We start from the raw sequence: 22959 nt of genomic DNA on the forward strand, positions 1-22959 counted from the left end.
AACCCATTTCAAGCAATGCTCTCTGTGAATATGGAAAGAGGCAGTTGAATACATATCACTAAATTCACATACTACAGTGAGCAGTGAGTAATATGGTCTTAGGTTGATGAGATGTATGAAGGGAGTGGAGGGTATGACTGTAAGCCACAGTTTGAAACTAGGGTTTGTTATTTTTTTTTACTAACTGCTATTTTCTTTGGAAGATATAAAATAAGGATGGCTGGTTGGTTTGTGGTGTCTTAGCTTACTCTTGATTTGTTTCTGTGCCCCATTCAGGTTTCCAATCAATGCAGAGAAACGCAAGGCAAAACCAGTTAAGACTGAAGTTATCATTGGCTAAACAAGCCATAATTATTTTGCTTATCTGTAAAGTTTCTAGCATGTTCAGTAAGCAGTGGATAAAAATATTACAACTTGTTCTACTTTGAGCAGCCTTTGAAAAATATCTAGAAACTTCAATTGGTGCAAAATTCAGCAACAAAACAGCTCACTGGTGACAATACTAGGATCATATGCCTGAACTGGGCAATCTGTATATGTTTCCAATTGTTTTGTGGACACAATTTAATGTGCTGATTTAAGCCTGAAATAGCTTAAGGCATAATTCTGTCATTATAAACTTGTTCAGGCATTAAGATCTGCAGGCAAGGTCCTCTTAAAAATGCCTTTGCATTCAGAATCCCGTTTATTGGGCATTTATAAGAAGGCTCCCTAACTGTGTAGTTCAATCTCTAGGAACTGGTGTTTGATTCCCAGTCTCTGTCTTTTGGAAATGGACTTAAGATTCGCCGTGGAAACTAGATCTTTTCATTTCCCTTAGATTGATTCCAATATTTATTTGTGCCATTTAATTATGTTCAAGGGTTTATGTATTTCTGATAGCCATTTTGAGATGGAAAATTGAAAGAGAAATGTAAAAACAACGAGCAAATGAACTATAGCATAGTATAATTATTGTGTTATATTTGTATCTTTTTTTGTTGTTGTTAGATCATTCAAGGAACTATTATAGCAATAAAATGTTAATATTATAAAAATTGAATAATAGTCCTAGCACTTAGACTTATATACTGTTCCACAATGCTTTACAGCACTCCGTAAGTGGTTTATAAAGTCAAAATATTGCCCCCAACAATCTGGGTCCTCATTTTACTGATCTCAGAAGGATGGAAGGATGGATGAAGCAAGTCAGGATGAGACTCCTGGCATTGGGCAGTCAGCTGCAATTCTGCATTCTAACCACAGCACCACCTCCTTAAAGTACCATATAGAGCCGGGATAAGCCACCTATGTCTTATAGGGTGGATGTGACGTGTTCCTTGAAACTGTCTTGCCTGTGGTCATCCAAATAAATATATTTACCCAGCCTGCAGGAGAGAAAGCACCTAGCACCTCCTTGGGTGACCATCTTGGTAACAGTTTTACTGGATGCTTCAACATGGCCAGAACAACAATTTGGAAATGATACTAGTGATACATGGACTCTGGACCATACATAGAAAAAAGTTGCCAACCCCTGATAATAGAGCAATTTGAAGTAGATTAAACTAAAAAGGACTGTTTAAAGCAATTTTTGATGCCTTTCCCAAAAACAGAAAGTATGGAAGCTGAGTGTGATCCTTAAGAATATTCTCAGTTTGAGAAAAATGTAAGAGAAGATCTTCTCCTTTGGGCCTAACACATAGACATCAAAAAGCAGGAACAGCTTTAAAAGGCTACTTCTACTTCTGGACAAGTTCATATAAAGCCAGGAAATCTCTCAAGTAGATATAGTTTTTTTAAAAGGCTAAATCAAGATGTATTTATGATAGCCAATTTATGTAGGCAAGGCAGTGTCAATGCAACAGTGTTGACTGAATGATGGCAATTCTGAGATTTATCTTTTCTGTTTGCCCATTACTACATCCTGATGTAAGTTAGACATGTACATGTAAATAACTGAATTATGATGTGCATTACAAGTCATTTTAGGAGTCCTTCATCACATAGTCAAGCTGAAGACCCTTCACCTACCATGAGTACTCTTAGAGTTATACTTAAAATGCCAGGGTTTTTTTTCTCCTAGGAGAATTTCCATCAATTCTTGACAGCTTCATCCCATTAGCAGTTCCTCTTTCCAATTTCTCTTTACTGCACCTGCATGACAATTCCTGAAGGAATTTCTTAGTCCGCTATAAAGCTTGGTAACATGATTCCACTTAGTCCACTATAAAGATGAGTTCGTGGTTGCACTTAATCTTTTAGTGAGTCAGGAATGGTCTGAAATCGATAGGGACTCATCAACCAAGGGGACAGGAATGGGATTTCCAGTTTTAAATGGAAAAGCCTGTGGTGCCATTGAAACCATAATTAGGCATCAACAAATGATGGAGAGAGAGAGAGAGAGAGAGAGAGAGAGAGAGAGAGAGATATGCAATTGTTTTTTTTTTTTTTACAAATATAGAACTGATGATTAAGTGAAAATAATTCCAGTAAAGTTGTATTTCTGATTCACCTCTCATATTGCTACATTTCAGGAGGCCAGAATAATAAACAGTCTAGTTTACTAGTGTTTGATTCCAAGGAAGACTATCTTGCCTTTTTAAGTCTATAATTTTGAAACTATATTCTTCATAATATATTGGATTTCTCATCATTATTCTGATTTAAAAGTGGCACACAAATATTGTAAAATGCGAGATCAAGCAAACTTCTCTGCATTCCTAGCAACCCACACAACTCCAAGCATTTATATAGTTAGTAAATAGGAACGGCACCTTAAGGCCTTTTAAGTTTGGAAATGCCCTTAAAGTAGAATCCCTTTCATTTAAACAGGATATTAGCTCATTTGCTGGAGCCAGGTTTAGATCTCAAAATTTGTAAAAGGAATTCAAGTGAGACATGTTTCACAGAGAAGGTCTCCAATCAAGCAGATATAATCAAAATAGCTTCAGGGGAAAAACCCAAATTTTCTTTTCCAGATCCTGACAGTATAGGAACTCTTTGTTAAGTTTTGGATGAATTCTCCATGTACACTAAACTTTTTGCTTGGAAAATCAAGAGGCGCGTGTAGTGCAGTGATCTTAGGTTTGTGTGTGTGTTGTAATAAATAATTACATCACAAAGAAATAAGACAGAAAATATTTAGTGGGACTACATATAACGGAAAGCCACCAAAACAGAATCCATTTCAAAATATTAACCATCCATGCACTCTAGCAAGCTGGCTAATCCAGTTTCCCATTCATAACAAACAAGCATCATTGTGCCAAATTAAGATGACTTAATTAAATCAAGATGATTAAAAAAATGTTTGCATATTTCCCATGTGTTGACTCTTTGTGTCCTTTTACTCTGGGAGAAAAACATCAGGAAAAGACTGTCAACAATTATCCTTGCAGGGAATTATGGGAATATTTGTCCAATTTCACACTTGGTATATGAAACTGGCACTGTAATTCTGTACATGATTATTCAGAAATGATTTTGCTGTGCTGAGTCTTGCATGTTAAGCCTAAATGCGTGGACTTGATATAGTCATCTTGCTATGGATTTGTTATAATGTATTAAAAAAATGGGATTGAAAATTTATAAATAAATGTTCCTTCTTTTCCTTTTTCATCTCTCTCTCTCTCTCTTCTGTTGTCTTTAGAAAGTGAGTTAATAAGTTGCTCAAGGCAGAGATTTATTTCCTGTTGGTGTTCAATAACAAATTTTACAAGTCCCATTAATCAGCAAATATGAATTATTGTAAAATCTGAAAGACATTTTTGTCCTTTTGTATTTGAAAAGAGAATATAGCTATTGGAAATGTTGACCTAAATCTATCTGTGAAATTCTGTCCCGTACAGGATGAGGAGGGAACCTATTTTTGCATTCAGACTTTTTTATGCTACTCTTCTAATCCATGCTAGGACTATTTTATAATAAAGAACTCCCAGTTACGACATGAGCTGACATGAAAATGAGGTGCTTTGATCTAGGATCCATCCTCCAAAAGGGAAGAGGAGGAAGGAAGGAAGGAAGGAAGGAAGGAAGGAAGGAAGGAAGGAAGGAAGGAAGGAAGGAAGGAAGGAAGGAAGTTAGTTATTATCTACACTATAAGTAAATAGAAATACAATACTGGCTATAGTAGTTACTAGGATTTAAAACAATGAAGAAGTTATGAAAATACATTTAAAATTTTCTATCTATGATTCACCAAATAGAAACATAATTAAAAGAATGTTCAGCCTACTTAGATGCCATTCAAGTCAATAAAACTTCCATATTTTGTGATGCTATTAAATTCCTGATGATGTCCAACCTATTACAAGCATTAAAAAATGTTGCTGCCTGATTGACTTCTAATTTAATCTTTTCTCCCTTTGTTTCATGATTTCCTTAATCTAATCTCCATCTTGTTTTCTGCAGCACTTTTAGTATTATGCCTGGTACCCAGGAGTCTTTCGGCTGTCGTTCCTATCACTGTAGTTCCTATCATGAAAAGAAAAATAAGAAAGACTCTAGTAGTTGTTTGCCACCTTCATTTCCCAGCTTGACCTTCTGGGGGCCCAGAGGATTCTTAAAGAATAATGACAAGAGACAACTATTCTGATCACGCTCACCACCTTCAGAAAAGAGAAACGGGAAATGAGATCTCTCTTGCTTCCTAAGGTAGAATGAGATAAGAATTGAGCTGGGGTGTACAGCGTATGATGCACTGATTGCATGCAATCTGACACAATTGCCTTTGTGCCCCCCCCCCCGCCCAAATCAAATAGTTGGGGCAAAACATTCAGAATGTTTTTTTTTTAATGGAGAAGATAGAAGAGATTAAGGAGCAAGATGGATATTTGCAAATGCTTACAACACCATTTTACATCTTAGAACTGCTGAAAGCTTATCTTTTGAAAGCAACCCTCAACTCAAAGCCTAATGGAGGTCCAAATTTGTTCATCCCTGGAAACAGAGGGTCAGTGCATAATTTGGTGGATTGCTTGATTTCATTAATGAAGATCGTGAAAATGGTGATAAACGTTTCTGAGGATTACTATGCCAATAAGAAAGTTTTTATTATTCAATTTTTCAGAGTCCGCATGAGAAATTTTGGCTTCTCATACTTTTAAGGCAAGAAAACTCAAATACTGTATTATAATGTAAAAATAAGTTTAACCTGTCTAATTAAAAAGAAATCTGAAACTGGTCCTAAAACCATTTAAAAAAATTATAAGTGCCTAGTTTCATCCATCTTGTGATATACCTGTCTCCTTAAATTGGTATCCACACAGTTGCTGCATGTCTGTGTATAAAAGGGGACACCAAAAAAAGTCTTATGCTCATCAGCTAAATGATTCACAACCCAGTGTAAAAGGGAAACAATGTTTCAGAGGGTGGATGCCTGGCACATTTAGATCTTTCAGTGATTCACACACTCTGATTGAGATAAAATAATGATACTATGAATCAGGACTGAGCAACCTGCACACTGCATAGGGTTTTCACACCTATTTTTGTGGCACCTAAAGCTTTCTTTTTCCAAATTATATTACTAAAAACTAACAGCAAAAATCATATTTTTACTGATATGATTTTTATTTTATTTTAACCGTGAAGATGGGTGCATTAAGTCTTTGCTAGGCTTCACATATCTCTGTTGTATTACTTACCCTAAGCTAAAAAAAGCACTTGGAAAATTCAACACGACCAACTCCAGTGGTGTAGCTCCACCATCAACCCTGCCTGTGCTCCTGGTATCACAAGTAATTATTTGTCCCTGCTATAAAACATATTTCAATGAAGAAGAAAAGGCTTTTTAAAGAAAGTTTTATGCTGTCTTTTATCAATCATGTTTACATTTATCTAGCCATGTGTATGTTCCCCTTGAAGTCAGTCCATGGCATAAAATATTTTGCATTGAAATATAAGAATATGATAGTGTGTCCCAACATAAATAAATAAACTCAGAGATTATTTTTAATTTGAATGTTTTAATGTATTTATTAAACGTATGTCCCTTTTCTCCTTTTTTAGAAGCTTATGGAGGTACAGTGTCCTTTCTCCTATTTTTCCCACAAGTCTGTGAGATTGGGTAGGTTAAGAATGATTGGCCCAAGATCACCTAGCAAACTTTCTTTCCAACTCGTAAACTTAACTGCCATGCCACATTGGTTCTCTTACAGCTACTGTTGTTGAGAGATATTGTCATATCCTAAACTGATGCTACACTTGTGAGATAGTCCAGACAGGAAGACACCCAGAAGAACTAACTCTACTTTACTCCTGATCTTCTGCAAGGTTTCATGATGGGACCATCCTGAAAAAGAGAGAGGGAGGGAGGGAGGGAGGGAGGGAGGGAGGGAGAGAGAGAGAGAGAGAGAGAGATCCCCCTATTGACTTATTCCTTCTTGAAACATCAAATATAGCCTTTCCTAGCCTGGCACTACCCAGGTCTTGGAACTACAACTCCAGAATTCTCAGCCAGCGAGGTCTCTACCAGTCCTTAATTTCAAGTTTGCTTGATTGACTACTAGTTTTCTATGAAAGGGAGTGGATTGCAGTGGAGTGGAAGAGAATTTCTGGAATTGGCACCAGTTTCTTTAGGCTCTGTTTTCTTGACACTCAATAGGTAGTGAACTTAATCAAAGTCAGGAAGGAGTTTGTGTGTGTGTGTGTGTATGTGTATACAGTACAGAATTTCAGGAGTAAAATCCTGGATCACCAATCCTCTTCTGCACCATTCTTGGATTCCTTTTGCTCTTGGTCCCTTGGCCGATGTCTCACAAGTTGTATTGCCCCCAAGAAATTACTCCTGTCTTTTGTGCTGCATCTGACTTTGACTGCTTCAAGGTTGCTTAATGTATAGATTGTATCTACCTTCTGGGTCATTCTCAATTAGCTGGCTTCATCAAAGCCAGTGAAGCCTTGCCTTGGGGGAAGGTCAGGGTTAGGTTGAGGTTAGCTACATCAAGATAACTAGATGAAGATCTCCCCCCTCCCCCAAACACACTGTAGAGCAAGCAAACTCTGCATGAAGGTGAAAGAGAAGACAAACAACATTTTCTGCATTTGGCAGAGAAATTGAAACTTGCAGTTCAAGAGTTCTATTTAAAATATAATCATTAGGTTCTCCCCCATATTTTTATCATCGCCTCCCAGGCCTTATCTTCCTCCCTCATATTCCTTCTGCCATTCATTCTTTTTAAATGGCACCTGTAAAAATTATTTCAGCCAAGTGTTCAGATAAGCAGCAATGAATTTTCCTTTCAAATAATCCAGGGTGGCCCTTTTATATTTGGTATAATGCGGTAGTAATAGGGAAAAATATCCAAACAAAGGCAAGGAGCTCTTGCTTTCTATGGGAAGCTGCTATGCCATTTAGTGTGTTTCTTGCAATACTAAATACTAACAACTGACTGCCCCTATTCTGACAACCCAAGATCTATATCCCTCAAATTGAGCTGTATAATCTTTGTAACTGATGTAAATCTGGAGTGGAGTGGAGCACTGTTTGGCAGCTCTAAGGCACCCTTAACATTTTGGGGGAGGGTGAGAAAAGATGGCAAAAATAGTGGATTAATGTCTATGGAGATTCTCAGACATCCTGTCATAGTTGTCCCAAGGGTGTTTTTTCAAAATGCAACTGGACTTTCATACAAGAAGCGTCTTTTCTGAGAAGAAAAACGTCTTCAAGGAAAAACAAAGGAAGTCTGATTGCCTTTTGAAAAAGTACCTTTGGGTAATGGATTAATGGAGCTTTGGCAAAAATACGGGTGACATCGGGATTTCTTTGGGATTCTTTTTTCCTGGTTTTGCTGGGGAAATTGCTTTTTAAAAATCCATGTATGGGTTTTAAGTGTTTCCTGGGTCAATTGGTGAGAAAGTAGGTCTTTCATTTTAAATATTTGGGGGCTGCATACAGTACATTCCTCATACACTTGGATTACTTTCTTGTGATATAAATGAAAGCAGATATTTGTAGTGTTCTAATACAAAAAATGATATTTGATTTAATTTCCCATTTTTAACCAATTAATCCCTGGTAGGAAGATATTTAAACATGGAACGGAACTATGTTGAATCAACAATATTAATGTTATTTGTTTGATATTTGTGAAGTCCTGGAAATCCATAATTGATTTTTATGTTGGCCATATAAAAAGCTTTGCATGGAGAATACAGGTGTAAAATTTGTCCTTGAAATTTAGGTACATAGCTAGAGCTCCCTGAAAAACTATTACCAAGTAATAATGATTAGGACATTGGAGAAAATTATGAAATTGATGGAAAACAATTGTTTTAACCATCTTAATTTAATGTAAATTTAATTTAGTTTTTATGCCACTCCTAGTATTTTTGTAAGAAAATTCGTGGCACTTTATTCAATGATTAAAGTCAACTCATGGCCTCAAAAAGATTGAACATTTCTGATTTTGAGCAGACATGTTCAATATTTGGCATCTTCTGTTTAAAAAAAAGTCCAATAGCTAGTGAGATCCATTGCTTATCACAGATAATATTGGGTTTCATAAACAATAAGTTGGATTTTGATGTTAGAGCAATTTCTTATATTTCTAAGGATGTACATAGGTTAGTTATCATTAGTTATCAGGGGACTAGCGGCTAAAACATATAAGGAACAGTTGCTGGAATTGGGTATGTCTAGTCTAATGAAGAGAAGGATGAAGGGGGACATGATAGCAGTGTTCCAATATCTCAGGGGCTGCCACAAAGAGGAGTCAAGCTATTATCCAAAGCACCTGAATGCAGGACAAGAAGCAACAGATGGAAACTAACCAAAGAGAGAAGCAACCTAGAACTAAGGAGAAATTTTCTGATAGTTAGAACAATTAATCAGTGGAACAACCTGCCTCCAGAAGCTGTGAATGCTCCAATACTGGAAGTTTTTAAGAAGAGACTGGACAGCCATTTATTTGTCTGAAATGGTATAGGCCATGGTTTCCTGCCTGAGTAAGGGGTTGGACTAGATGACCTCCAAGGTTCCTTGTTGTTGTTGTTGTTGTTGTTGTTGTTGTTCTTCTTCTTCTTCTTCTTCTTCTTCTTCTTCTTCTTCTTCTTCTTCTTCTTCTTCTTCTTCTTCTTCTACTTCTTCTTCTTCTTCTTCTTCTTCTTCTTATTATTATTATTATTATTATTATTATTATTATTATTATTATTATTATTATTATTATTATTATTATCTTCTGATAATTTGTCAAGCAGTGCCCTGAATAAAGAAACTTTAAAAGCATTTTAAAACTGCATGTTAATTCAGTATGGACAGTTTATCTTGGGATATACCTAGTTAAAAGCTCAAGGACGGAGGTAATACAGTATATATAAACTGCTTGTTAAAATATTTTAAGTTCTAGTATTTGATAATGTGCTATTGTGTAATTGATTCATGCCTACCTACAAGTTCTGACTTCTTGATATAGCCTGGTATTTCTCAACATTTTTCCATGTCTTGTGTCAATAACTCAACATGTTTGGGCAATTGTTATGACTCGACTTCTGACATCTGATAGATCTCACCTCCCTAAAAAAAAAAAAAAAAAAAAACTCAGACTTCCAGACTAAGCATTGAGAGAGGAGCTGCTATCTTCATTTTTAGGAGCACTGGCACATTTTAGGCATTGTAGAGAATAAAAATGGAGCCTGCAGCCCACTACTACTGTATAATCACTATTATTGTAGATTATTATAGTATTGTAGATAGCGCTGGACAGGGAGTTGATTGGAGGAAGATGCTGCCTTTGAAATGGACCTGCTGGCCAACATTTTCCCAAAGGCAATCTCAAACACAGAAGTCGCCATGGCCACTTTTGAAAAAACTCTGCGCTTAATTTCAATACTTTTTTTTTTAAAGGCTGATGTTGCAATTGAATGCATGATCAAACTTAGTCAATAGTTACAAATAGTAAACCACATTTTACTTGATTTCCAGAGCTATGGGAGTTCTGTATTTTTATTAGTAAAATCAGTTTTTTGACTGGGACAGCTGGACAACTCTGCCAGTCATCACAGTATCTTAGTTGCATGTAACAAATATTAAGCCTTGCTTGGGAAAGTGAAAGGATAGCAAGCAAAATAAATAGTTTAGAGGAATATTCTATTTTTTAAAAATATCCAGGATTTTGGTCAAGAGTGACCATGTAGTATATAAATTTAAGGTATGGGCCCGGTTCTTTTAACAAGCTGCCATTTATGTTTTTTGAATACATTATGGACTACTTCTATAGTCAGATTCTTTGATTTTTCTTAATTTCCAGTGATTTCTTAACCTAAGATGTTCTTCCCTATTACAAGTGGCCAAAAGTAATTACATGAAAGAAAAGCTCCTGTTTTCTTATATTTCTCCTTTCCTTCAAGGAATAAATAAGTTGTTGCCCTCATTTTGCACTTGATATCACTGTATGAAATAATTCTGAGAGGCGTTGACTTGCCTAAAAGCCAGGTACAAAATTTTGTTTTGGACAAGACCAGAGAGATTGTAATCCCCAGTCTGTTATTCTGACCCAAGATAACCCTGTGAAAGTTTTAGCAAAATAGAAACCAGATCCTATCCTTTCTGGTTCTAAGCCAATGCTGTAGCCCCATTTTTGCCCACCTCATCTTCACCAGTGGTATTTGATGATGCCATCAGCATCATGACAAATGTTGCAAATTGTGATATCTGGAGGGTAATACTGCCCTAGTTATTATTATATAAAATGGTTCTCATTAAAAATGCAGTATTAAGTTATGAAGAGGAATTTCTATACACAGCTATAATGAAATATGCACATTGGAAAGACTTGAATGTCAGTTCTGTAAAGAACCTTGTCCCTGTTTCCAGTTATGAAATACAGAGACGATCAGTTTTGTTCATTGTTTGCATCTGTTTTTCAGTGGGATAACTGAGCATACCAATCATTTTTTTAATTGTTGCATCATATTTTTTTTTTAAATTATTAGATTAGTTTTTCATCTCCCATCCTGTTTAGGATTAAAATGAGCTATTGGTAAAGAAAGGTATTCCGGATATGATAGCATGCTTTTTCTGTATTTTTAAACCACAGTAAAAACCGGCTTGTGACTATAGTGCCAAGTGATGCTCCCTTTAATACCAGAAGAGCTTACACAAGTGAAGATGAGGCTTGGAAGTCTTATCTGGAAAACCCCTTAACAGCAGCTACTAAAGCTATGATGAGCATCAACGGAGATGAGGACAGTGCTGCTGCTCTGGGATTATTATATGACTATTATAAGGTAGGAAGTCAACGGCTGAAAGTGGGTTTTTACAGCAGGTAAATCTGTTGCATTTAAATAAATCTGGCTCCTGTTGCATTTCCAGACTCAGTCCAAGAGGTTGATGTGAGGATAATTGGTCTGACACCTAAAGGACAAGGATACCTTTTTAAACTATGTTTTTTTTTACAATTGTTGTGAGCCATCTGGAGTCATTATATGAGATACATGGCCATAAGTCCTGAAAATAAATACATTAATTAACTAAGGGATATATTTTAGAACCAGCTGTAATCTGCCCTTGAAACTGTAGTCTGATTTGATGTAATCCATAGACTACCAAAGACCAAATAAAACTGATATGAAGTTTTAGATCTGGTCATCAATCCTAACTAGTTACCTTCACTATCATTAAGGAGACCTTAATATCCTTTAAATAAATAACAACATTCAAAAGTCATATGTCCTGATGTTTCAGGTTCCAAGAGATAGAAGATTATTGCCTGTTAACAAAGTGAGTGATAATCAAGAAGACCAGGAGAAAAGGTACAATGTCTCTAAATCTGCATCTCTCTTTCTGTGTATATGTGTGAGGGGAGATTTTGTTTAACTATAAAGATCAAATTAGCCAAGTTAAAAAAAAATCAAGCTGGGAGTATCAGGATTATAGAAGATAGCCTAAGTATTGTAAACACTGGAGGTTTTTAAAAAGAGATTGGACAGTCATTTGTCTGAAATGGTATAGGGTTTCCTGCCTGAGCAGGGGGTTGGACTAGAAGACCTCCAAGGTCCCTTCCAACTCTGTTATTCTGTTAAACATTTTCTTAAATGTTAAATACTGTTTAATATTATTAAAAAGTTTTAACTGCATCTTGTTCTGAGAAGCTCTCTTTTTTTCATAGTGAGGTCCATGTTCCAGAAGGAACACTGCTGGCTGTTTCTTCCACAGCAAAAGCAACAGCAGCATTCCATGGTGGACTGATAGACAATGGGCAGGCTATCCATAGAAATGTTTCATTCAGATGACTTATTGTTATTTCTATACTGCCCTTCATAAATATGTTTTAGGATTGTTTGCAATATTAATCCAAAGCATTATAAACATCAGGACAGCAGACTGGAATATTGTTTATAGTTCACCTTTCTTTGAAGGAAGTCAAATTTAGCACTCATAATTCTCTCCTTCCACTTAGCCCAAGGTTACTAGTGAATTTCATGACTCAAGGCAAATTCAAATGTAGGGTTCTGTTCTAGTCCAACACAAATATCAACACCATGTTGACATTTAATTAAGTAAATGATTTGATTATTTATTTGCATGCATTTAATCTATTTGCCACCTCTCAAAATTTGCTTTTACTCACTGTATTTTTTTCTCCTCAGAAACTGTCTTTCCACCAGTGAAACACAAAGTAACTTGAGCAGCAATGGTGAGAATAGAGTACAGGTCTTGAAAACAGTGCCAGTAAATCTCTCGGTGAACCAAGAGCAGCTGGACACTTCCAAAAGGGAGCAGTTCAGTTCAAATGTATCAGGAAGCCCATCCTCCATTTCTGTGACTGGAGTAATGGTGGTGAAAGCAGAAGAATATACCCCAGTTTACATGACTCCTTCAGTGCATTATGCCAGGGGAGAAAATGAAGAACATCGGGGAGTCATATTTGAACATGCGCATTATGAAGTGCCTAGCATCACACCCCATTCAACCTATATGAAAGATGATCAGCGCAGCACTCCAGACAGTACTTACAGTGATACCTTTAAAGATGGAGGAGCAGAGGTATGTCTGCTACTTTGGGCAATGTGGGAGCAGAAGGTGTGATATTCACTCATTGTTCACATGTTTTTTATTTTTCTCAATGAACATCAGGGCAGTTCATTCACTTTATCACCCCATTAAGTCAGTGATTTAGACATAATTGAGAAATAACGTTTGAAATAATGGCGTGCATAGTATTTCATGGATATTTCTCAGTTGCCAAATGGGATAAATTCCATCTTTGGAGGAAGTCTTCTAAATGCCCCTGTCCAAAGGCAAAGGATGACTAGAGAGTCTCTCAATGCTGTTATAAGTTTGTAGGATTATCTCTGCACCCGGTGCTAACATTCTTATTCTTTCAAATGAGAGAGTAAGAGAGAGAGAGAGTTTTGTTCTATCACATTTTCTAATCTATTAACTTAGTGTATTTGAATTTTGATTCTCTTAGCATTTGAATTTATTATTTTAACTTGTTTTAATTTAGACTGTTTTGACTTTTGTATGCTGCTTTGTATTTGTAAGTTGCCCTGGAAGGCTTAATGAAATATAGATTGTACACTTTTTTTAAATAGTTGAGATTTAATGTTGTAAGAATCTCTTTTGTACAGATGTCTGAAAATGTTTTGGGTGATTCTTGTGTGCAATAATGGAGATATAACATTGTCAGAATACTTCCCTTTTGACATTTTTTTTCTTTTGGGACATTTATTCAAAGTGTAAACAATGAAATGATCCATTATTATGGGATTTGAAGAGTAATCCTGGAATCAAATGCTAAGATTGAAATAGTTGTATGAACTCTTGCAAAAAAAGCTTCTAAAGGAAGAATACATTGGGAGCCCGATATAAAAGAACTGATAGAAATTATTTATCCAACACCTGGAAAACTACAGTGATGGAACACAATCATGCAATGAGCTCAATCCCATCTTTCTCTCCTGGGGAAATGATATTTTGAAGGGTGGGTGCTTCTATAAAAATGTTCTCTTCCTGGTTCTGCCAGATGACATTTCTTAGAAGATGGAACCTGGCGCATGCCTTTTTTGCCAGACCAAATGGGATGGGTAGACATAATCAGATAGAGATAGTCCTCCAAATAACTTGATTTCATGCCATGAAGTGCATATTACAGCCAGCAGTGTAAATTGAATCCCAGTGCAGCTCAAGGAGCAAACATGCGCTGGTCAAGGAGTGCACATAATTGACATGCGCTGGTCAAGGAGTGCACATAATTGGCTGTGCTTCCATATTCCATGCAGGACATAACTTCTGGAGGCTCTTCAAGGGCAGCCCCATGTAGAGTGCATTGCAACAGTCCATTTGAGAGGTGTTTTTTTAATTATTCAAAATACTTTTGAGTTTCAAAGAACACCTTGAATACAGGTGTTTATAAAACTACACTGCTTGCCTCTTTTAAAGTTAGCTTGATATTTTGTAGCTCATACGAGCATTTTAGAAAAGATTTTGTCTTTAGATCTATTGGATCGGACCCTGTCATGTTGAAATCAGTAAAGCTTAAGTTAGTTGTGACTTTCTGCTCAACTATTCTTGATATATATTTTATTTTTCTATCTTTCAGAAATTCCGCAGTAGTTCTGCGGGTCCTGAGGAATATATTTATGAACAAACAGCCAAGTAAGTATTGGCAATGAGAAAATACTGAAGGTATACACTAGACTTTTGATTGGTGTAAGGCCATAAAGTTGCATGGAGGACACTAATGCTGCAGAATCCAATCTGGGTCGGTCACCGGGACCAGAGGTTCTGTCTTCCGAGCGTTCGAACCCATGCTGGAGCCCATCTTCAGGAAACTTCTGTCTGGCCAGGCTCTGGTCCTGGTGACCGACCCAGATTGGATCCTGCAACACTAATTTTGCTTGGCCATTTATTATTAAGAAGGATTTGTTAACTTGCATTCAGCATACTCAGCCTCTGTTTTTTTTTATCCTGTCTAAATGAAATTCAGAAGAAGAAATATATCTTATAATGAGACCCAGTAGAGGTGTATTTTATACATGCAATTTGGGCCTCATAGCAAATTTCTTCTGCACATCATTTTGCATGGCCAAAGGGAGTATCTATGGTTGTGAGAGTGAATTCTTCATCTTACTGTAATATGTGAATGCAATATAAGTGTTATCTTGCACCAACACTGTCACTCTATCTAGAAACAAAATGATAAGGTTCAATTCTATCCACATAGTTGCTGGATTCACATACAAGCGGAAAGTGCTTTACAGGAAATTTTGTAGTTACTGATGCTAAAATGAAAATGTCTGGCGTCTAGCCCATGCTTTCTGTGCCATTCAGCCTCTGAGCAAGGCTTCACTAGATCTTTGTACTAAAAGGGCAAAGGTGGAATAGGGTTCTGTAGGTGATAACTAGGTCTTTGAACTGAGTCCAAATAGCTATTGGCAGCTAGTACCTTAAAACTGGTGAGATCCTGCAATGATTGCTCCTATTAGCAGTCTAGATGCTACATTTTGTATCATCTGCAAAGGCAGATTCACACAAAGTGCAGTCCAGTGATCTGGATGAAGGTTAACTAACTTCAGAGCATCTGATCCAAGCAGGGTCATAACTGGTACATCATTCAAATCTAGATGAAGGCTCCCTAGCCAAAGCTTCCACTGGCTACTTAATCAGGACCCAAGAATCTAGGAGAAACCCCACTACTTCTTGAAAAGGAAGCACAATCCTGTAAACAATAACTACTAGGACTAATATTTTTGTATTACCCAGTTATTTATTGACAAATAGCAACTTGATAAGATTTAATCTGAGTTTGGTTTGTTCTGTCCAGTCACCAGTTCCAGATTTCCATGGCATCTCCAGCACAGCCTGGAGTGGTAAATCATCCTTGGCAGATGCTGAGTAACTTCATTTGAATGCTACTTATCCAATGAAGGGGTACTTACTATTTCCCCTAGCAATTGGTTCCGCTTACATTTTCCCAAGCAATCAGGCAATATCTGCCCTTCTGAAAATTGAATTCAGTAATCTGCCCTCTAGAACAGTGGTTCTCAACCTTTCTAATGCCACGACCCCATAATACAGTTCCCCATGTTGTGGTGACCCCCCCAACCACTTATACATCACCGGGTGCCAGGGGTGTGGCCAAAGAAAAGGGGGGAAAGTGGCAGACAGCCTTGTTTGGCGACCCCTGTGAAATGGTCATTCGACCCCAAATGGGTCCCAACCCACAAGTTGAGAACCACTGCTCTAGAATGATAAATTATAACTCTTTACTTTCTTTTGGGTGATAGCTCTTCAGACATTTGAAAAGTATTATTTCCAGGGCTTTTTTTTGTCATAGAACGCCCAGAACAGAGTTCCAGCACCTTTTTGGGATGGAACCTTGTAGGGTAGGCCAGGGTTGTATGACGTGTGTGAGTTCCGGCACCTTTTTTTTTTTTACAAAAAAAGCACTGATTATTTTCTTCAGTTTCAGCTAACCATTCATACCACCCTTGGTTTCTTTCTCTATCACTTAATTTTCAGTCCTTTAATTATTTGTGTTGCCCTTCTCCAAACCTGTTCAAGATGATCTGAATCTTTCTTCAAATGTGATGAATTGAATAAAATACTTGAACAGAGTAATATGGAACAATGATTTCCTGTGATTTAGAAACTGTATTTTCATTGATGTAGACTAAAAACCATTCAGTTATAAGTGCCCTAATTTGGATTCCTGCACAGCTGGATTCAAGGCCCCTTTGAGGTTGTTGAAAACATGGATTGTATGGACCAGAAGTGAATTGTACTGTGAATTTTCATGTTTTTTTAGCATTTTTATGCAGGGGTTCTCTGAGACTTGAAAGTTATTTCAAGGTTTCCAACAGGGTAAAAAGATTAAGAAAGACTGCTTTAAGCTCTCCAGAATCTTCTATCATTCATCTTCATTGGATAAATCTAGGTCAGCGGTTCTCAGCCTATGGGTCGCGACCCCATTTGGGGTCGATCGACCATTTTTCGCGGGTCGCCAAAGAAGGCGATCCGCCATTTTCTCCCCTTAGGGGGCAGTGCCGCGCATGCGCACCGCGCCGCGCATGGGGCGGCGCCCCGCATGCGCACCACGCATGGGGCGGTGCCCCGCATGCGCACCATGCATGGGGCGGTGCCGCGCATACACGCCGCGCATGGGGGCGGCGCCCCCATGCGCATGGCGCCGCGCATGCGCAGAACGTTTGTGTGACAGGGGTCACCGTCACACAAACGTTGAGAACCATTGATCTAGGTTAAATCCAATTTATATTGTTATGAGAGAGGGAATGACATTCACTATTCACATTCTTCACGACATGCATACATTTCAAAATCTCTACCATCTCTATCATTATTTTTTTCTAACTGAAAAAAACTACAGCTCTAAACTTCATTTTGTGTACAGCCTTTTCCAGTATTATATTAATTTTTTGAGAAGCAGCAATTGTGGTTTGTCCAATATCATAAATGTATCCACAAGGTATATTTAGAAAGACATGACAATATTGTTGGTTTTGTTTTTCATCCCTTTCCTAATGACTCATTGTATGGAATTCACCTTCATAGTTATCTCACATTGTATTGACATTTTCATTAAATTACCTGTCAGAGTCTCAAGATGAATTGAGCTCATCTGCATATATGTGAAGGTAGGATTCTTTTTCTCAAATGTGCATTATATTGCAGTTATTTGGATCAAAACACATTTCCCATTTTGGAAAATATCCTCAAGCACTTTGGGTTTTACATTTGGGGTCATTAACACTCACGATTATAAGTCATTTAACTATGTTAAAAAGCCCTGATCCACAATCTTGAGTGCAGATCCTTAAGGAATTCACTTTTTCCTTTATGAATACAGAGATGTGGAGGAATGCATTACAAAAGTATTATCTGTATTACCTTCAGCATATTTTCTTTTTAAAAAATGCAAAAAATATCCTTTCTCCTTTCCTTTTTTTTTTCAAAAGCAGAACCTTTCTTAAATAAGCAAAAGAGAAGAACATTATTAATATAATATAGGCTATTTTGTATAATTAGGTTTCAAAGGTAAAGCATTTGATCAAATAATTTCTTAGCAGAACCAAAGGTGTGTTTTTTTATCTAGGAACTGGTGATTAAATGAACCCTGCTAGTTTCAGCCCTGGAATAGCACTTTTTCAACTACTGACAGTTTTTCAATCTCAGCTTCTAACATCACAAAATACTTGTGAAAGAGTACGCTAAATTTTGTTCTGATTGTGTTTTCCCACTGTTCCTTTAAAGTTCTGTCTGTTCAGAAACATTCTTATGTGATCACCGTCAATGATATAGTGACTTGAAAACATGTTTCCATAAAACACAGGAATTTTTAAAAAAATCCTTGAAAACAAGAAGCTAGAATTCTGGTTGCATAATCATAATAATGGGGCAGCACATAGTGCAGACAGTGGGGTGTGGTATTTATCACATCATTGATGTAATAAAAAGGAGAAAAGACTTGGGTTCACTTTGTTTTTCATTAAAACCTAAGATTCACTAGACAGCAAAAGAATTGAAGAGCAATGGGCCTTTGAAGCAGAATTTTGGTTCCCCCCCCCCTCACTAATATGAGCTTGAGAGGGTGAGAGAGGCAGACAGATGCATAAGATAAAATGAGAACAGTCCTCTTCATTGGGGGAAGAATATTGCAAAAAGGAGAGTCAAGATCTAGTCTTCACTCAGAGTAAATCTTTTGTAAAACTAAGGTAATGATTTCATTCAAAGCCAAATACTTTGAATTACAATAGGAAGTAATCCACTCTCCCGCCAGTCACTTCAAGAATTTAAACACAGAAGAAAGCTGAGTGAAATGGCAGAATACGTTATAATCCCTGCTAAAAAGTAAATCCATATTTATTTAAATCTGTCCTGAATTTGAGACTAAGTATAAAACATAACATTCAGTTAGGAAGGATCACTAGATTGCAAGCATGTATTTCATATGACATTTTTACTGGTTGATAAAGTGAGGAGACTCTGTATTGCTGAGTCTGGATGTAGGTTCAAAAGTTTGTTTAGTTCTGGGCAGCTGCTCTTAAATTTAACAATTAAGAATAACATCCCCGTACAGGAAGTCCTTGGCTTATGACCATAATTGAGCCCAACATTTCTGCTACTAAGTGAAACATTTGTTAAGTGAATTTTGCCCCATCTTATGAACTTTCTTGAAACAGTTGTTAAATGAATCACTGCAGTTGTTAATTAAGTATTACAGTTGATTAAGTGAATCTGGCTTCCCATTGACTTTGCTTGTCAGAAGGTGGATCAAATGACCCCAGAGCATTGCAACCGTCATAAATCTGAGTAAGTTGTCAAGCATCCGAATTTTGATCACGCGACCATGGGGATGATACAACAGTTGTAAGTGTGAAAAACGGTCATAAGTCACTTTTTTCAGTGCTGTTGTAACTTTGAACGGCCATTAAATGAACAGTTGTAAGTCTAGGACTACCTGTACTTTCTAAACAATGGATCTGGTGGTGCTGGTACCTGGTAGTGCTAATATACCACATGATCTGCCTACAGAGATGGGTCTTGTACTTGATATGAACAAGCACAGGGTAGGATTGCCATTGGAAGGATTGGAAATTAAAGTGACATTTCAATGCAAATTTTAGCTGAATGAGAAGAGATATGATGTGTTTTGTTCAGCAAATTCTCTCAGCGATACCATTATGGGACTATTGTGAAAATCTTAATTTTTACATAATTCCTATATTTTTCAACTAATCCAACTGGATCCAATATGCTCAGAGCTGTGCTTGATGTTGTTATTCCTGGGACAAATAGTCCAAGATCCTCTAGTGCAGTGGTTCTCAACCTTTCTAATGCCGCGACCCCCAACCGGTCGTAAGTTGAGGACTACTCAACTGGTCGTAAGTCAAGGACTACTCAACTGGTGAAGCACCGTTTGCAGACTGGGACTTTTGGCGGGCTCAGCAGGGCAGAGACAGCCTGGATAATTCCTATTGGCTTTTGAAAGCCAATAGAATTAGACTCTATTCAAGAGAGTCTATGCTATTGGCTTTCAAAAGCCAATAGAATAAAAGGGAGTAGCACAGCTAAGGAAAGGGGGGGGGGAAATGGCGGACTGTGTTGTTTGGCGACCCCCGTGAAATGGTCGTTCGACCCCAAATGGGGTCCCGACCCACAGGCTGAGAACCACTGCTCTAGTGAAATGTATAATTTCTTTGTATTTTTTTCAATTGTAAAATTTTTATCTTTTACAACTATTGAGTTTGTGAAAGTTGTAAATGGAAGGTTTTGATTCTATCTATTGTGCTAGCTTTTTAAAAATCTTAACCAGTTGACCAATCTGTAGGAGAGAGATAAGACAAATTAATAGAGTAAGTTAGTTCACAGTCTTGTTTGCTGTTGTATTATATAGGGAATCCCAGTTCATATTATGTTGCACTGCCAATCTGGATTGGCTCCTCTGTTCAGTTTCATGTAAAACACAAATGCTTTCTGACTGTGCTATAAATCGACTATGCTGTATAGTTTTACTTGAGAAAGGTATTTCTTTTACAAAAGCAAGCTTTGCTTTTATGTGAGCTAAGCGTACTATAAAGAAGGAGCTTTATATGAATTTCAGTATTCTCTCTGGATCAGGTATATGTATATTTTAGGTGCTGACCATGTCTAAGTCTCAAATAGTTGCCATTGACCTGGATTGGATTTTCAAGTGTGGCCTTTTACATGGCGTAGCTTAGGTGGCGCAGCAGTTAGAGTGCAGTACTGCAGGCCACTTTAGCTGACTGTGTTCAGCAGGTCAGCGGTTCAAATCTCATCGGCTCAAGGTTGACTCAGCCTTCCATCCTTCCGAGGTAGGTAAAATGAGGACCCAGATTGTTGGGGGCAATGTAAATATATATATACATTGCTTACTGGTGTACACCGCTTAGAGAGTGCTTGCACTTAAAGCAGTATATAAGTCTCATAAATAAATAAATAAATAAATGTTGTTACTGAAGTGTTTGTTTGTTTGTTTATTAAGATAAATAACATTAGTTTAGTGTAGTGGAGTTTTATAACAATAACTGAACTATCGTTCTAAGAACAATATTAAAAAGGTTGCAATCTTTCATATTTATATGAATTATGGCATCAATCTAAAGCATGAATTTAAAATTCTAAGGCCTTTATTCAACTCTTCCTCAATCATGTATTTTCTAAGTTTATTCTTATTTTCTTCATAGTAACACATTTCGATATACTTTGGAAGCTACCAAATCCCTCCGTCAGAAACAAGGAGAAGGACCAATGACTTACTTAAACAAAGGGCAGTTTTATGCCATAACACTCAGTGAAGCTGGGGACAACAAATGCTTCAGATATCCAATCAGCAAAGTCCGGGTATGGCTAATCTTGCATGTATACTAATTGACAATGTTGGTTGGCTAAAGATTTTTAATGTGTGTCCTTGTTTTCATTCTGCTGAAATTTGAATACAGTTATAACAACCAATCTCTTAATAGAAGCTTAAGCTCATTCTTCTCCAAAAAGATTGTGAATCAGGAACCTGAAAGTGAATTCTCAATGCAAAATGTCATGGATCACTATATCTGTCCTGGAATTCTAAATTGTTATAGGTATTGTCTGTTTCTTTGAAACGTTATGCTCTTGTTTTGCAATTTAACACACACACACACACACACACACACACACACACACACACACATTAAACAATAAAATATACAAACACCAGGAAGTTACAAAACTATAAAAAGTTTTAATAAAACCAGAATAAAACCAAGCTTTCGCTGGCTTCTGCCAGCATCATCAGGGTAGCGTCCAGTCGATGGGAGAAGCTATTTATAAATGTGGCGCTCTTTGCGCCCGGCTTCTTGACCTCGTCATGGGTCCCAGCCAATCCACCTGCGGTTTGATCGTAGTTTCTGTGTTGCAAGCTGTAATTTCCTCACTTTCCTTACTTGTGCCGGTACCGCAGCTCTTCCTCCCTTCTTTGTATGACTGTAAGTCGGGGGGACTCCTTAATTCTACATAGTTAAATGTGCACTGTCTGTGTTTATGTTGTTTATTCTCCTCATCCTCCCTCTTAGTACTCCCTATTTCCATTCTCCTCCCCGTTTCTCTGTTTACAGGGGGAGGAGAATGGAAATAGGGAGTACTAAGGGAGGATGAGAATATTAAAAACAAAACGGTGATAACAAGAAGGACTGCGCAAAAGCTATTAGAGCTAGCGGAAAGTGTTCCTTCAAATCCATAGCTTAAAGCAGGGCTTCCCAAAATTGGCAACTAAAGCATATAGACTTCAACTCCCAGAATTCCCCAACCAGCATGGCTGGCTGAGAAATTCTGGAAATTGAAATCCACATATCTTAAAGTATTAACACAACAGCATCTCTTCAAAGTTCAGTAGGGCTGTTTTGAGATCCTTTCCCTGTTTATAGCCATTTTGTGTGTGTGGATATAAGTTACTTGTGCCAGTATTGCCTTCAGACCATCTGAAAGCATTAGTTAAAAACAACTTATACTAGGAACACAAGCAAGTAAAAATATATCTTTCACTGGGTATTGAGAAGACATAATATTTGATACCAAACAGGTTTTTCTGAGTATAAGATACCGTAAAGAAAAAGACATCTCCCAGTCATCAGTTAGTTCAGTAATTCAAAAAGGTATGGAGACTTGGAGAAAGAACTGTAATGGTAATGCTAAAATTCAGACATGTTTCAATGGGAGAAGAGGATCCTTTACATTTCCAAAATATTTGGAGCTCTAAATATGAAATGTGGATGATGGCAAGCCACAGACCACAATCATAATTCATTCACTTACTAAGTTGTATAAGAAGGAATTATTGTGGTTTATTATCTGGGAGTAGGTAGACTTGTTTCTAATTTGGGTTGACTGAGTGCCATGTGAAGCTGGCATTTTTGTTCTGCTGGCAGGGCTAGGATTTTTCTCAGTTTTTTTTTCTTTTTAGCTGTACTGTACAGAGAAATACTAGGGCAATTCGATTTAACCACCATCTCAGTGTTACT

At 37.2% G+C, this 22959-nt stretch overlaps 1 protein-coding gene across 2 annotated transcripts in view; it reads left to right on the plus strand.

The window, feature by feature from the left end:
• Positions 1-22959, plus strand: part of GRHL2 (grainyhead like transcription factor 2) — an 82607-nt gene that overhangs the window by 3258 nt on the left and 56390 nt on the right. For both annotated transcript variants that reach the window (XM_039328865.1, XM_039328866.1), the window contains exons 2-6: positions 11019-11208; positions 11666-11733; positions 12571-12967; positions 14526-14581; positions 21151-21307. In XM_039328865.1, coding sequence (XP_039184799.1) covers positions 11019-11208; positions 11666-11733; positions 12571-12967; positions 14526-14581; positions 21151-21307 — 868 coding nt within the window. The remainder of the gene's footprint in view (positions 1-11018; positions 11209-11665; positions 11734-12570; positions 12968-14525; positions 14582-21150; positions 21308-22959) is intronic.

Source organism: Crotalus tigris, unplaced genomic scaffold (assembly GCF_016545835.1).
Source record: "Crotalus tigris isolate CLP2741 ecotype Arizona unplaced genomic scaffold, ASM1654583v1 scf7180000024384.25900115:4084858, whole genome shotgun sequence".
Taxonomy (NCBI): Eukaryota; Metazoa; Chordata; class Lepidosauria; order Squamata; family Viperidae; genus Crotalus; species Crotalus tigris.